Genomic DNA, 13,214 nt, shown 5'->3' with positions numbered 1-13,214 from the left:
CTAGGAGAGTCAGCTGATAAAAGTGAGTAAAGTAATGCAGAAAAGCTAAATAAGGGATTCACTTTTTAGAAATACTCTCTTGTCCATCCTGAAAAGGGTAAACATCACTTTTTGGCCAAGGCTTTTGAATTGTATATCTTTCTACATGAAATCTCACTTTCACCTCCCTGCTGACCAGTTTGAGTGAAGCTGAATTGCCTTTAAACCTAGCAGTCACTTTGGTGCCAGTCAGCTCGGCTTACCATAAGGCAGCTTACACTGTGTCCTCCGGGGCTCTCCACAGAAGAGGTAATTGAATAGGATAAGGGCTTAAGTCTGAACATTGATCTTAAGCAGGTTCTGTGACCATGAACAAATTTGTTTCTGTGCTCTTGGTTTCATGAATATGTAATCAAAAATCTTGTTAGACTTATCTGTCATTAATTAGAGTACAGCAGGTTAGTGTGAATTTAGAAGAAAACAGAATGAATCCAAATATAGTGACTCTCGAAATATATTCTTAAAAAAGATATGACTTGATCTTTTTCTTTTTTCCCCCTTCAATGTCAGTTTAATGCCTGTGCTTAAAGTGATCACTCAGTTAATAGATGATCTCTAAAGATAATAAATTCCATTTTACTCTAGCTCCTACAGCTGTCTTGATGCACATTTCTATGATGATGAAACAATAACAGTGGTTCTTAAGGAGAATGAAGAACAAGAAGGCAAAGAAAGAGTCTTGGCTCAGTTACCATTGTCTTTGGTCTATCCCAAGGAAGATGCTCCAGAGAACGGGTTCAGTGAGACAGCTTGTAAAAGGTACAGGGACATTAATAATGTTACTTCTCTCCGCTGACAGTTAAATGCAGAATGTAAACTCAGTTATTTAGGGTATAATTGATAAGTGTAGTATACTATTGGGTAACAGAAAAGTAGGGAAGTCCCACCTGTTCTTCTACCTTCTGAAATAGAGGAGAAGTTATGAGAACAAGGTGAGATATAATTGGATGGGATGAAGTGATTTCTTCAAATCCACATCCCAAGAGATCCCTGAAACAGCATTAACACGGGTTGAACAGAAGGCTAGTTATTCTGAATTTGACTATCCCTGCCTCTACAATTTACCTTTTGGAACAAAGAGGTCTTGTTTCAAAACAGGATGCTAAGTACACAGTAGAATGGAGAAAACTTCCACTTTCTACTCTGCTGCTTACTGTACCAGTGGAAGATCGTAAGCCATACCCACTAATTCTAGGGACCATAAGATGCATAGGTTACCACCTTTAAAGGAAAAACCTTGGATGACTGAGGTTTGAGGGACCAGATTTTTCCTGCTTTTAAAATTTATTAATTTATTCTCAAAGGGAATCAAAGCATAACTTCGTTCCTTAAGTTAGTGTTTCAGGTATTTTACCTGTTTGAAATGGAGGCATTATGAAGACTAAAACTAGGATGAGTGGTATTGGAAATAAAGAATAGTGGAAAATATTTAGAGATTACAAAGGACTTGGTGATTGTTTAATGAAAGATGATTTCCTTAGCTAACTTCTGCTTAGCCAGGTCAGAGACCTGGATTTGAATCCTACTGCTGATGCTCACTAATTATGGGACCTTGGGCAAAACCTTAGCTTCTCAGGGCCTCAGTTTCCTCATCTGTAAAATGAGGGGAGTTGGACTAGATGAACTTTGAGGTCTTTTCTATCTCTAGATCTATGACCTTGTGGTCCTAAAATTGCTGGTCCTTTTCTTAGTTTATCAAGAGAAGCATTCTAGATGAATTTGGATAGAAGTTGAAGGCACAGGTTTAAAACTGCCTCCTTCTTTCTCTAACAAATGAGGAAAAAAAGAATTTTGCTTATTGTGGTTTTGCTCTGTGTAGGCTAGATGAACAGAGTGATATTATACCTACACATACTGTCTTCCTGGAGAATCAGTGGAGAATACTGGAGAATATGAAAGCTCAGTATGTTGCTGTGAATGGTTTTCGGAAAGTCTCTTGTGTAGTAAGTATTTAAATTTTAATAGGATTTTTGAAATTTATTATGGCATGTTACATGATCCTTAGCTATTTACTTTTCTGTTCAGAGAGTATTAAGTTAAAACCCCGTGCTGTACATTTTTATAATTCAGATATTCTTTTTGTATATTGAAGGACTAAATGTAGTGATTTTAATATAAATTGAGAAAAATTATTTTCTTTTTTAAAAAAACCCACTTTTGGGGGCCGCTAGGTGGTGCAGTGGATAGAGCACCGGCCCTGGAGTCAGGAGGACCTGAGTTCAAATCCAGCCTCAGACACTTAACACTTGCTAGCTGTGTGACCCTGGGCAAGTCACTTAACCCCAACTGCCTCACCAAAAACAAACAAGCAAACAAAAAACCCCACTTTTCTAAGAAAGTTCCAGTTTCTGCTTCTACTTTATAATTACTGAAAAAAGTATATTTATTGTGCTGCTCAAAGGTATTGTTTTAAAATTTTTTAGTATCTTAAATCTCTTTAAAATGAAATACTTTCATATTTCTTTAGTTAAGCTCAAATCTCCGTCATGTTAGAGTATTTGAAATGGATGTAGAGGATGATGGGGAGGCAGAAGAGGAAGACGAGGAGGAGGAGGAGGAGGAGGAGGAGGAGGAATCTTCATCTCATCATGTTTCTGGTGAGCAGGAAGAATTAATTCAGTCTGCAGATAACCAAGAGAGTGTGGGCAATGGATCTGCTGGCCTGCTGGATGCAGTGGAAGAACATGACTCTAACCTGGATTCATAATCTGGGTTGCAATTATTTTGTGTGTTCTCATTATGTTAGTAAGGAGGTGGACTAAGATGTTTCTTTAGAACACCTAGATTTTTCTTTGTACCAAAGAAATAAACAGTAAATGATGTTGTGAGCAATGCATATTTTCTTTAAATCTGTTTCATCTTCCAGAAATATAGCCATTGGAAGGACATTTCCTTTTGCTGATGTTTCTTTTTAAAACTGCCCGAAGAACGGTAGTTTTTAAAGCAAACATAAATTGAATTTGAGGAAGGGAATTCAGTCTTTTCTGCCTCTCAAAAAGTAAGTGTCAGGACTTATTCCTATTAGCACAAAGAGTTTACATTTAAACAGTTGTCATTTGTTATAGAAGGAAGCTCTTCAGCTTCTTTAGGATTAAAAAAATTTTTAATCAGCAAAATTTTTATTCCATTTCTTCTTTGTAAGACCCCTGAATACTTTTTATTTGTTCTTTTTATATTTCCATTATCAATTTAAAACTGTGAATGCCTGCATTTTTCAAAGCTTGCAAACTATGAAAAGATTGATGTTGTCCTTATCAATATTAAATACTAAAAATACTACTTGTCCCTAAAATATTAACTTTCCTCAGTCTTTTATTGTACTTGAGCTTTTGATTCTTTGAATCAACAATATTCATAGCTTGAGCTATTGAGTATTAAGGACATGTAGCGGACATCTGCACAATTTTACTCCTTGAGAACATTAGGAGTAATAGTTTCAAATAAATATATTTTAGCATTAGTGTTAATGAACTCCTGTGCACTGTTGATTTCTTAATGTTCTCTCCCAAATTAATGGGTATTGTTCCTGTACAACTGTCAGATAGCTTCCACTTTTTACATTAACCCTCACTGCAGTTCGTTGGTCCATACATGAATCAGTCTATAAAGATTTAGGATTTCTTCAGGCTGAAAAGTGCAACCAAACAAATGGTCACATGTAAGACTATTATATATTTTGTCTGTTGTTTAATATATTATTTCTTTCCTTACACACTACTAATAGATTAGTCAGAATGTGTTGGTCTGTACCTGGGGAAGTGAGTGAGGGAAAAACTAAAGAGAATTAATTGTCTTTGTGGTGGACTCACAATTGCAGAACAGTTCTTTTGGACTACAACAGACTGTGTAGTACAACATAGCATGCATTCTGCACAGAGGACAACCATAAATTTATTGATTGATAGCTAGTTAATGAATATTGAGTTCACAGCGCAACCCTCTCTTAGTTATAAAACAGGATGAGATATTTGGAAAAAGTGTAGGAGTTGTCCAACAGCTTTCAAAGCTCTTCCAGCCTTGGGTTTTTGTGAACATCATTGCTGGTGACCTGTGAATCTTGATGTATCAGTAAAGTGTTATTACATGTTTTTTTTTGAGACATTCTCCAATAGATAGCCACCCCTTTGGTTTCCTGTTCTTTAACAACAACAACAAAAGGGCTTCTCTAAACATTTTTGTACATATGGGTTGATCTTCTGAGGGTATACATCTAGTAGTGTTATGAATGAAACAGGATATTTGCACAGTTTACTGGCGCTGGGAGCGTTTGAAGTGTGATGCCTTCTGAATACACTTTTTAGCTGACTTCTGCTCTCTCTAATTTGGTGCTTCAAATCTCAAAATTTTGCCATTTGTCACAATACTCTTGTCTTGTTCAAAGTTTTAGGATGGTTTTATCAGGCAAAATCCCATGTTTGAAAATATAGCATTTGCTCTCAGTTTCCTCGTCTGTAAAATGGAGGCGTAAACAGCTATCATAATATGAGAACCAAATGAGACAGATGACTCATGAGTTCTTTTCTTATCCTCAAGCTAGAATATAAGATCCTGAAGGCTAGAAAGTATGTTCTGGGCATGTGTCTCCTAAGTAACATTTTGTGTTGGACAGAGTAATCCATGCCAAATATAAGGCTATTTTCACAATTAAAAAGTTAAACCCAAATATAGAGTTAAGATATTCTCTGATGAACAGAAGGAGAAGGAGGAGGAGAAGAAGAAGGAGGAGGAGGAGCAGGAGGAGGAGGAGGAAGAGGAGAAGGAGGAGGAGAAGAAGGAGGAGAAGGAGAAGAAAAGAAATTTACATGATAATTTTGTTGTATATTTGAAAGGAATGGCAGTCGTACATAGTAGTTTTGCAGTTTCATGTACAATCATCTTTTTTATTGTACTATATTATGAAAATGCTTGTTTTATTCCATAAATATGTATTAATGTAATAACAAGGGAGAATAAAAAATAAAGAGAATCACTGTGGAAGAACAAAAGATGTAAAGAAGTTACAGAAATCTTTGTTTTTGTGGCTACATTCCTCAGTCTTCACCTTTCTTAACCTCTCTGCAGCCTGGGACACTGTAGACCCACAATCTTTCTGGATGTTCTTTGGTATCTGAGTTTTCATGACCCTGATCTCTCCTCATTCTCTTCCTACCTGTCTCCTCAAACTCCTTTGCTTGTTGTTTGGTTGTTGTTCTTTTTTTTGTTTGTTTTTTGTTTTGTTTTGTTTTTGTGAGGCAATTGGGGTTAAGTGACTTGCCCAGGGTCACACAGCTAGTAAGTGTCTGAGGCAGGATTTGAACTCAGGTCCTCCTGACTCCAGTGCCAGTACTCTATCCACTGTGCCACCTAGCTGCCCCTGGTTGTTGTTCAGTCATTTCAGTCATGTACAACTCTCTGTGACTCCATTTGGGGTTTTCTTGGCAAAGACACTGGAGTGGTTTGCCATTTCCATCTCCAGTTCATTTTGCAGATGAGGAAATTAAGACAAACAGGATTAATAACTTGCCTAGGGTCACATGGCTAGTAAGTATGAGGCCAGATTTGAACTCAGAAAGATGAGTGTTCCTGACCCCAGGCCCGGCACTCTATGCACCAAGCTCCTAACTCCCCCATTCATCTAAATCATAATTGTGGATCACCCCCAAAACTGTCCTTTTCCCTCCAGTCCAGGAGTTTTTAACCTTTTTTTGGGTCATGAAACTCTTTGGCAATTCTACGGAATCTTAGAACCTCTTCTTAGAATAATGTTTTTAAATGCATAAAATAAAATACATTAGATTGCAAAGAAAATAAATTATATTAAAATATAGTTATCAAAATTTTTAAAACTTCACAGATCTCAGGTTTTTTTTTAAAAAGCACATCAAACTATATTATTTTACTTGGTGATCTCAACAGCTTCCATGAGTTCAATTATCATCTCTATGTAGATGATTTCCAAATCTATACCTACTGCCCTAGTCTTTCCCTTTGATTCTACTTTACCAAGTGCCTTTTGGATGTCCCACAGTCATCTCACACTCAATATATCCAAAACAGAACTTATTATCTTTCCTCAAAACCCTCACCTCTTTCAAAATTTACTATTATTATTGAGGGCACTATTATTCTTCCAGTGACCTAGGCTCACAACCTTTGGTTATTTTCAACTCCTTACTTACACTCAACCTACCTAGCTAATCTGTTGTCAAATCTTGTCATTTTACTTTCACATTTCTCATATATGTCCTCTTTTCTCACAAAGCCTCTTATCACTTCATACCTGTACTATTACAGTACCTTTCTACCTGATCTCCATGCCTCTCCTCTCCCCACCCCATTGTAAGTATCTCATATTAACAGAATTATTTGCATATTGTCTTTATCATTAAAGCATGGGTTCCTTGAGATCTTGGACTGTTTCTGCCTTTCTTTGTATCTTCGGTGTTTAGCACAGTGCCTGGAATATAGTAAATGCTGAATAAATCCTCATTGGGTAATTGCTCAATAGTTGGAGTAAGGCCAAAGAGGTCACTGACAAAATATGGAGTTTATAGTAGTACACATACAGATTAGCAGGAACATTTTGATTAGGGCCATCAGTAAAGGATTATGATAGGATAAAACACTGGCCCTGGATTCAAGAGGACCTGAGTTCAAATCCAGCCTCAGACACTTGACACTTACTAGCTGTCTGATCTTGGGCGAGTCTCTTAGCCTTCATTGCCCCGGGGAAAAAAAAGGGAAAACAAAAAGAATTATGATCTTTAGGTTCCTGGGAAGATGAATCCTGCAGGGTATGACCTACATATGTCTAATAACGTATATATGAAAATAAAATCATAGCCGCACCTCTATTGGAGACCACCCATCCCTCCCCTTCTCAGAATTCCTCAGGGGAGACACAGGGGGTGCCGGGTTATTTGGTAAAGATAATGACCTTGTGCCCTACTTTAAGTATCCAGTCACAGTGTACAGAATTCTAGAGATGGAAGAGTAACCTAATCCAAGTGTCGCAGTTCAGCATCATAGTAGCCTGATAAGAGAGTACAAAACTTACTTGAGATTTACTCCCTCTCCACAAGAGACAAGAAGCAAAGCTGAGCTGGAACAATAAAACTTCTCTTCCTAAACTACGTACTCCAGTATCTGGGATTTGGGGGCATCATCAAATAGCAGGAGTTATTTGGGAAGCCACAGAAGAAGAGGTGAGCTGCTACCTCTCTTTTTTCCTTTTTGTATAGTGATATTTGGCCAGTCTGTGTGATTTTATCAGGGAAAAAAAAAATCCTGATTTGGAAATTCCTTCAACCAAGGCAGATCTGCAACCCATTCAGAGTGTTGTCTGGTGTTCTGAGAGGTTAAGTGAATTCTGTAGTCATAGAGCCTATATATTTCAGTGGTGGGACTTAAACTTTAAATTGTTGGTTTTTAAAAATTCAGTTAATTTAATTTTACTCTGTGGTCTGTTCTCTATCCACTACTGCACTGCTTTTCCTCTCTTCAGTCAACTTTAGCACCAGGATCATGACTTTATGGAAGGGCTATGCATCCCACCCTGGTCTGGAGGGAACTGTGCTTCTCTTTGTGGGTAGGCTTTCTCGGAGAATACTTTTGAGACAACTGCTAACACCCACAGGCCTCAATGTTGAGGGTCTTTTTACCTGTTATCACCAAGGGTCTTCTTAAAGAACATCTACCTTGCATGCTTACCAAGGGCAACTTTACAAGGGGCACCGAGTTTCTCCTGGAACCTATCTCTGCCACCATGAAGAAGCAATTAGAGACCGTACATTTGAATTCTCACTCTCCAAGGACTGACAAATGTCTATTTCTAAGTCAGAACTTCAAAGTTATAGCATGTTTTGCTTGACCCCAGAACCAAGATGATCGAGTAAAGGTTTCAGGGATGAAGATTTTGACACAATAGAAGAAAACACAACCTAACAAATAGAGCCATCCCTGAAGTGGAGTAAGCTGCCTCTGGAGATAGTGAGCTTTTCATCACTGGAGGTCTTCGAGCTGAGGTTGGGTATTGGTATTATTGGCATATTCCTGATCAGGTATAGATCAGATGAAATGACCTTAGAATTGTTTCCCAGCTCTGTGATTCTAGAATTCTGTGAGCCTGCTAAGCTGTCAAAAGGAGTCAAAATGATAGGGTGTTCACTCTAGTTTATCAGGGGTTGGAGAGTAGACAGGAAGGACCTTGAACCAACTTCTCGAGTTTGACTATACCCTCCTCTCTCCACCCCTCAAATTTGGGCATTGAAAGAACACAGGTAGAGGAAATGAATGAATGAAAGTGCATTAATTCAGTGCTTGCATAATATGTGCTAACCACTGGGCTAAGCACTGGGGATACAAATACAAAAGCAAAGACAGTCCCTACCCTCAAAGAGCTTATATTCTTTTTTCCCCCAGGTTTTTTCCTCATTCTTTTTTTAAAAATAATAAACATTTTTATTTATAGCTTTGATTTCCAAATTTTATCCCTCCTTCCTTTTCTCTCACCCTCCCTGAGGCAGTAAGCAATCAGATATAGGTTATACATTTGCAATTATGTAAAATATTACCATCTTAGTCATTTGTATATGAAAACTTGAAAAAAATGAAAGAAAGTGAAAAATAGCATGTTTCAGTCTGTGTTCCACCAATATCAGGTCTTTCTTTGGAGGTGGAGAGTATGCTTCATTATTAGTCCTTTGGAATCATCTTGGATCATTGTATTGTTGAGAATAGTTAAGTCATTCATAGTTCTTCATCAAACAATATTGCTGTCTTTGTGTACAATATTCTCTTGGTTCTGCTCTCTTCACTATACATCAGTTCATACAAGTCTTTCCAGGCCTTTCTGAAATCATTCAGCTTGCCATTTCTTATAGGACAATAATATTCCATCACCATCATGAGCTTATATTCTAATAGAGATAACACACAAGGATATTGAGTTGGGAAGCCATTTCTTGTCGTTCAGTCTTTTTCAGTTGTGTCATATTCTTTGTGACCCTATTTCGAGTTTTCTTGGCAAAGATACTAGAGTGTTTTGTCATTTCCTTCTCCAGCTCATTTTACAGATCAGGAAACTGTGACAAAAAGAGTTAAGTGGCTTGTTTGTGCTAACTAATGAGTGTTCAAGGTCAGATTTGAACTCAGAAGAAATGAGTCTTTCTGACTCCAAGCCTGGCACTCTAACTGCTGTGCCATCTAGCTGCCCTACAAAGCCATACAGGAGTAGATTAGCACATCCCTTTGGGGATCAAGAACAGAGCTGATTTGATCATGGTTCCAGAATTGAAAGGGGCATGAACATTGTCAATATTGCTACTATAGAGATGAACTGGGGATAGGGACAAAGAGAGAGAGAAAGAGAGAGAGAGGAGAAAGAATACACACACATATATACATGTATGTACTGTAGATGGACAGATACATACATACACACATACTTTCTTCCCCCTGACTTGGCACAGGTGTAGAACTTTCCCCCGGGCACCTTTTAGCCCACTGCTTGCCCTTGTCACCAGCAGCTAGCAAGCACCTAATAATATCTTGTCATTGTCTCCACTGCGCTCACCTCCAATCAATGGCAAAACTTGGAGTGAGTCTCCTAATTATTTACCAACCCATTGCACTGCCTACCATATCCCATGCTTTTGTTGCAGTACTTTGAATGGATATTTCACAACTATATTCTTAAATTTGAGCAACAGGGGCAGCTAAGTGGCGCAGTAGATAAAGCACCGGCTCTGGATTGAGGAGGACCTGGGTTCAAATCCAGCCTCAGACGCTTTACACTTACGAGCTGTGTGACCCTGGGCAAGTCACTTAACCCTCATTGCTCCACCAAAACCAAAACCAAACCAAACAAAAATCTGAGCAACAGTGGGCAAAGATATTAGAGAAGGGTGTGGATAGAGAGCAGTCTTGGAGTAAGGAAGACCTAGATTTGAATTCTACTTCTGACCCATGGATGAATGGGTCCTTTAACTTCATTTTCCTTATCTATAAAATGGAGGAATAATATCTCTAGCACTTACTCTTCAGTGTTGTGGGTTGGAGTTTATGTAAAGCTTTGCAAAGTGCTATAAATGTCGGTTATTATATAACTCTGGACCAGTTATCTCTGTCTTCACCCATTTTTATTTTCTTGCTTTCTTTATGAAGAGTGTGAGGACCTTGAAGCCAAGGAGACATCTTCACAATGTTTCTAATTCCCTCTGATATTAAGGATTTTTTTGGTTTGTTTTTCTTGTTTTGTTTTCAATTTTAGGAGAGGAAAATGAGTTGACCTGGTTGTGGAGGGGCCAGGGTGAGGGGAAGGTGGAAGAAAATAGGGAAGGACTTCTGGCGAAGGAAAAGGAGGATTTTCTTCCTTCTCTCTTATCACAAGGTCAAGCTGACTGTTTTGTTTTTGTTTTTGTTTTTGTTTTTCTTAATGCTCTTTATAGTATCAATTCCTGGAAACCTTGGTGGAAGAGATTGCTTTTTGCACCCTTGTGCAATTCTTGAACCTTTAGAATTGGTTTCTGCTTTGAGCAATAGCCAGAGGCAACTCTGGAAGATTTCCTCCATACTTGAATAAATGAAGACTTATGTGGGATAACAATGTCCTCAGAACAAAGTGTCTCGGGCATTCCTGGCAGAGAGAGATCAAAAATTGCTGGGAAATCCTATGTATTTCAAGTACTTGCTCCCATTCCTCCAACATTCTTCTCAGAAGTATTTTGGTGCTTTCTATATATGACCAACAAGTCCGGCAGCAAGAGATAGAAAGAGAAATTCCATTTAAAGTAACGGTAGAGGGGCAGCTAGGTGGCACAGCGGATAGAGCACTGGCCCTGGATTCAGAAGGACCTGAGTTCAAATCTGGCCTCAGACACTTAACAATTACTAGCTGTGTGACCCTGGGCAAGTCACTTAACCCCAAATGCCTCACCAAAAAAAAAAAAAGTAACAGTAGATAATATAAAATACTTGGGAGTCTACTTGCCAAAACAAACCCAGGAACTCTATGAACACAATTACCAAACACTTAATAAAATACCTTATATGAAAAAAAAAAACAATTACCAAACACTTTTCACACAAATCAAATCAGATTTAAATAATTGGAAAGATATCAATTGCTCATGGATAGGCAGAGCTAATATAGTAAAAATAATTCTACCTAAATTAATTTACTTATTCAGCACCATACCAATCAGACTACCTAAAAATTATTTTATAGAACTAGAAAAAATAATAACAAAATTCATCTGGAAAAACAAAAAATCAAGAATATCAAGGGAAATAATGAAAAAAAATGCACAGAAAAGTGGGCTAGCTGTACCAAATCTGGAGCTTTACTATAAAGTGGCAGTCATCAAAACTATCTAGTATTGGCTAAGAAATAGAGTGGAAGATCAATGGTATAGGTTAGGCACAGGAGACACAGTAGTAAATGACATTAGTAATGTAGTGTTTGATAAACCCAAAGACTCCTCTTCTCCAAATTATGACTTTATTTTAAGCTTGAGCAAAGGGCCTTTTGCCCTAAGTCCCTTCTTGAGGGAGAGAAAACAGGGCACAGATTCTCACAGGTTCAGACTTCCAGGCTGGTGAGTATCCACAAGCTGCAGATTGTGATATTCATTTTATTATTATTATTATTTAATACCTTATGATTCTAAATTAATTTTAATTGGATTTTTTAAAAATATTTTTTAAAAAAAGAGGCTGTAATTTATTCTCTGAGTCCCCACAGTTCCATTTATAAGGGAACTTCTGCTTTTTACACTGTGTACTGGAAAAGAACAAGTTCTCTGTGAAACTACACAGCACTTAATTCTGAGTTAGGAGGAAGCTAATGCCTGAGAGGATTAATTACCTCTCAAGGTAGGCTTGGGTGGGAAAGGTAATAAATTGTGTGAATGTGTTTTGGAAGACTGTGTTTGAGAGGTGTGTGTGAGAGACGTGCCCTAGGCATGGGAGCGAGTGCAGAGTCCTGAGTACACGGTTCCAAAGGTGGTTTACCTGAGCCGATAGTCTACCTCTTGATTACTGCATATGACCCAATGGACTGGTTTGTTCCTGGATGACTACTCGGGTCCTTAAACCAAGCAGAATCCGCAAGGTCCCCTCCGGGGACTCGAGTGGACAAGCGTGTGTCTGTATATGTCTGTCTATCTTCCCTGCCCTTGTGTGTGTGTGTGGGGGGGCGGGTAAAATTATAAAATTAGGTCTAGGAGAATAGATAAAGAGTGTTCAGGGGACCTTAGATCTGGGCTGGCCTAGGCTAACCATCATGAATCAAATTTCTGAGATCAGGTCCCTTAGAGAATCGTGTCAAGGAGGGCTTTAGATCTGGGTTAGCCCAGGCTAACCATCGTGCACATAACTGAGATCAAGCCCATCCACCAGAGTGTAGGAGGACTAGAATCTGGTTCTATTTGCTTAGTTCTAGCCAGATCAGTCTTCCACCATGTGTACACCATGGGAACTAGGCTGAGTAGAATATCAATTCCTAAAGATTCTCCATTAGATACATTTTTGGAAAAGTGGGACAGAGAAATGATTACAAGCCAAAGAAATTAATAGGGAAACTGCTATTAAATATTGTTTTGATTGGAACAAATATTTCAAGAATTTTTGGCCAAAATATGGGATTTTCAGTCTCCATATTTTAGATAAGATAGAAAAAGTCTTAGAAAAACAGGAAAAGTGGGATCAGCTAAAATACCTAGTTCGTTGGAAATTGTTTTCCACTTTGATTTCTGAGGAGAGTAAGCAAAGAGAGAGAGCAAGCAAACTGCACTCTATCCTGTAATCAGTGCACCATCAGTTCCTCCTTATTTTGGCCCTGTAGAAGCAGTGAAGGATAGGATGAGTGAGGAGAAAAAGCATGTTCCAATATCCCAACATGCCTCAGTCTCTGCTTTTCCCTTGATAGAAAAGCCTCAGTTAAATGCTCAGGGAAATTTGCTTTATATTAGAGAACACCATCCTTTCAGACCTTCTGATTTAGCTATGTGGAGGTCATAGCAGTTATAGACCAGTTTAAATCTATTTTTCATGGGCATAATCGTACCTGGACTGATTGTACAAGATATGATGGAGGTCCTGTTGTCAGAGGGAGAAAAAAGAGGAATTATAGAAATGACCAATCATGTTGTGGTAGGTCCAGGAGAAGGGGGAACATGGCCCATGCAAGATCCTGG

The 13,214-nt window shown here is 38.3% G+C and overlaps 1 protein-coding gene across 1 annotated transcript in view; it reads left to right on the top strand.

The window, feature by feature from the left end:
• ANAPC4 (anaphase promoting complex subunit 4) overlaps positions 1 to 2,867 on the top strand; it is a 39,703-nt gene extending 36,836 nt beyond the window's left edge. Inside the window, 3 exon segments of the mRNA XM_043972788.1 lie at positions 625 to 798; positions 1,859 to 1,982; positions 2,507 to 2,867. Of these exon segments, the coding sequence (XP_043828723.1) occupies positions 625 to 798; positions 1,859 to 1,982; positions 2,507 to 2,746 (538 nt within the window). The 3' untranslated portion in view covers positions 2,747 to 2,867.
• Positions 2,868 to 13,214: the final 10,347 nt, after the last annotated feature.

Source organism: Dromiciops gliroides, chromosome 6 (genome assembly GCF_019393635.1).
Source record: "Dromiciops gliroides isolate mDroGli1 chromosome 6, mDroGli1.pri, whole genome shotgun sequence".
NCBI lineage: Eukaryota > Metazoa > Chordata > Mammalia > Microbiotheria > Microbiotheriidae > Dromiciops > Dromiciops gliroides.
Note: the sequence above shows the minus strand (reverse complement) of the source record. Positions and strands in the feature narration are given on the sequence as shown.